The sequence below is a fragment of the Merops nubicus genome, unplaced genomic scaffold, assembly GCF_000691845.1.
Source record: "Merops nubicus isolate BGI_N331 unplaced genomic scaffold, ASM69184v1 Scaffold53464, whole genome shotgun sequence".
Classification (NCBI taxonomy): domain Eukaryota; kingdom Metazoa; phylum Chordata; class Aves; order Coraciiformes; family Meropidae; genus Merops; species Merops nubicus.
Window position 1 is genome coordinate 1 of NW_008604597.1, and position 2011 is coordinate 2011.

The 2011-nt window shown below is 42.5% G+C and overlaps 1 protein-coding gene across 1 annotated transcript; it reads left to right on the forward strand.

The window, feature by feature from the left end:
- The first annotated feature begins 170 nt into the window (after nucleotides 1-170).
- Nucleotides 171-1790, forward strand: PIGZ (phosphatidylinositol glycan anchor biosynthesis, class Z). Its single transcript, XM_008939029.1, has one exon. The coding sequence runs from the start codon at nucleotides 171-173 to the stop codon at nucleotides 1788-1790; it is 1620 nt and encodes a 539-aa protein (XP_008937277.1).
- Nucleotides 1791-2011: the final 221 nt, after the last annotated feature.

A 2011-nucleotide genomic window follows, 5' to 3' on the forward strand; every position in this document is an offset into this window, starting at 1 on the left:
TTTTCCTTTTTTCTTTCTTAAAGCTTTCTAAAAATTAATTGGTATACTCCTAAAAATTTAAGCGTTTTCACCAGTCTCAAAAGTTCAGGGACTGCTCTGATTCCTGGTGCCTCTCAGACCGTGTTGTATCCCTAATGCTGAATTACTTTAATAAAATACATTGTGTATGCATGTATTTTTTCTTCTTTATTTTTTCTTCCTTTATAGGAGATATTTTAAACCTACAGGTCTATTATCCTTGGGAGTTCCTTTCCAGCTCTCCTTGCAGAACAGTTGTTTTCCCATTAATGACATCTGGACTTACCTACTGGGTGATCAAATCTTTGCAGCAGCTGGACATATGTTCAAGTTGCATCAACAGCTACACCCTTCTCGTGTCGCCTCGCCTGCTCTTTACCATCTGTTCTTTCGTACTCGACTATAGTGTTTACCGGTTAGCTCCTCTCTGGGAAGCAGATCCATGGAAAGCCCTGGTGCTTCTTGCCGGATCCTATGTCACTCTGGTATTTTATACAAGAACATTCACCAACACGCTTGAAGGACTTCTCTTTGCTCTCCTGATGGTATTGGTTTCCTCAAGAAAGTCTGACGGCAGCTTGGCGGAACCTACAAACAGCCCCCTCATAGGTATTATAACGACTGCTGGGTTTTTCAACAGGCCAACCTTCCTGGCATTTGCTCTGATGCCCCTGCTTTACTGGGCAGGTTTAATTGTTGACTCTCAAAAGAGCATTAAAACTCTCATAACCCACTTTTTAAAGCTCATCCTATGTGCATGTTTTACTGCCATTGTTTTCATAACGGCTGACACCTTCTATTTTACCTCCATGGGCTTAGACAATCTCTGCAGTATGAAAAAGAGCAACCTATTTGAGGTAATAGGTCAATTAAATGAGAAAATTATAGTAACCCCTTTCAATTTTCTCAGATATAATCTTGATCCTCATAATCTTGCACTGCATGGAAGTCACCCACGAGTTACACATTTTACAGTCAATGGAATAATGCTCTTTGGGACCTTACATATCCTGGCCGTTGGTGCTGGGTTTAAAATGTTAAAGAAATACATCAGTCAGTTAGCACCGGTCAGATCACGTTGCCATGGGTCACCTGAGCTCTCAGTGCATTCTGAGGGCAATCCAACATTACTTCTGTTTTATTTTGTTCCTTTGGCCTTTCTCTCCCTGTTCAGTCACCAAGAACCTCGGTTTCTCATTCCTCTCATCTTGCCATTAGTCCTGTTCAGTACATCACAGAGTAGAGCTGTGAAGTGGAAACACCTCATTGTTATTTTCAATATTCTCGGGGCTTTGCTGTTTGGGTGTTTACACCAGGGAGGACTGATACCATGTTTGTTTCACTTGGAGCGACTCGTCCATTCTCCGGAGTCCTCAAACCATCCAAGACATTACACTCTATTATTTGCTCACACCTACATGCCTCCTAGGTCTCTGCTTAACATCAAGAAGAGGGACACACATATAGAAGTCATTGACATGGCTGGGTCTGGGGGAGCAGCCCTCTGCCGAACAGTGGAGCAGCAAGCACACCATTTTACCTGCAGTAACTGCCATGTTTTTGTGATAGTCCCTGGCACAGTCAGAGCCACAATTAAAAAATGTGGTGTACTGTTCAAGAATGAGACTTTGATATTTCCACACTTATCAATGGAAGACCCACCACAAATACCTTTCTTATTCAGTGGAAACTGGAGAAGTCAATTAGGACTATACATCCTTCAGCTAGACAGATCAGCAGAGCCTTTAGATTTTAGGAGGACAATGGTGTAGTTTTTCACTTCACTTGTGTTGCTGCCCAGAGATGCTGTGAAACCTTCCACTTCACAGACCCACCTTCAGCACAAGCAGTGCCCCTGGGAGCTCACCCGAATGTCTTTTTTCCCTCTCTTCATGCTCTTACGCTCACCAGTATAGACACTTCTGGATAGAACCTGCTTAACGTTTGAGTTACTATTTAATGAGTGGTGTTTCACATGAACTTGTGTAGTTTT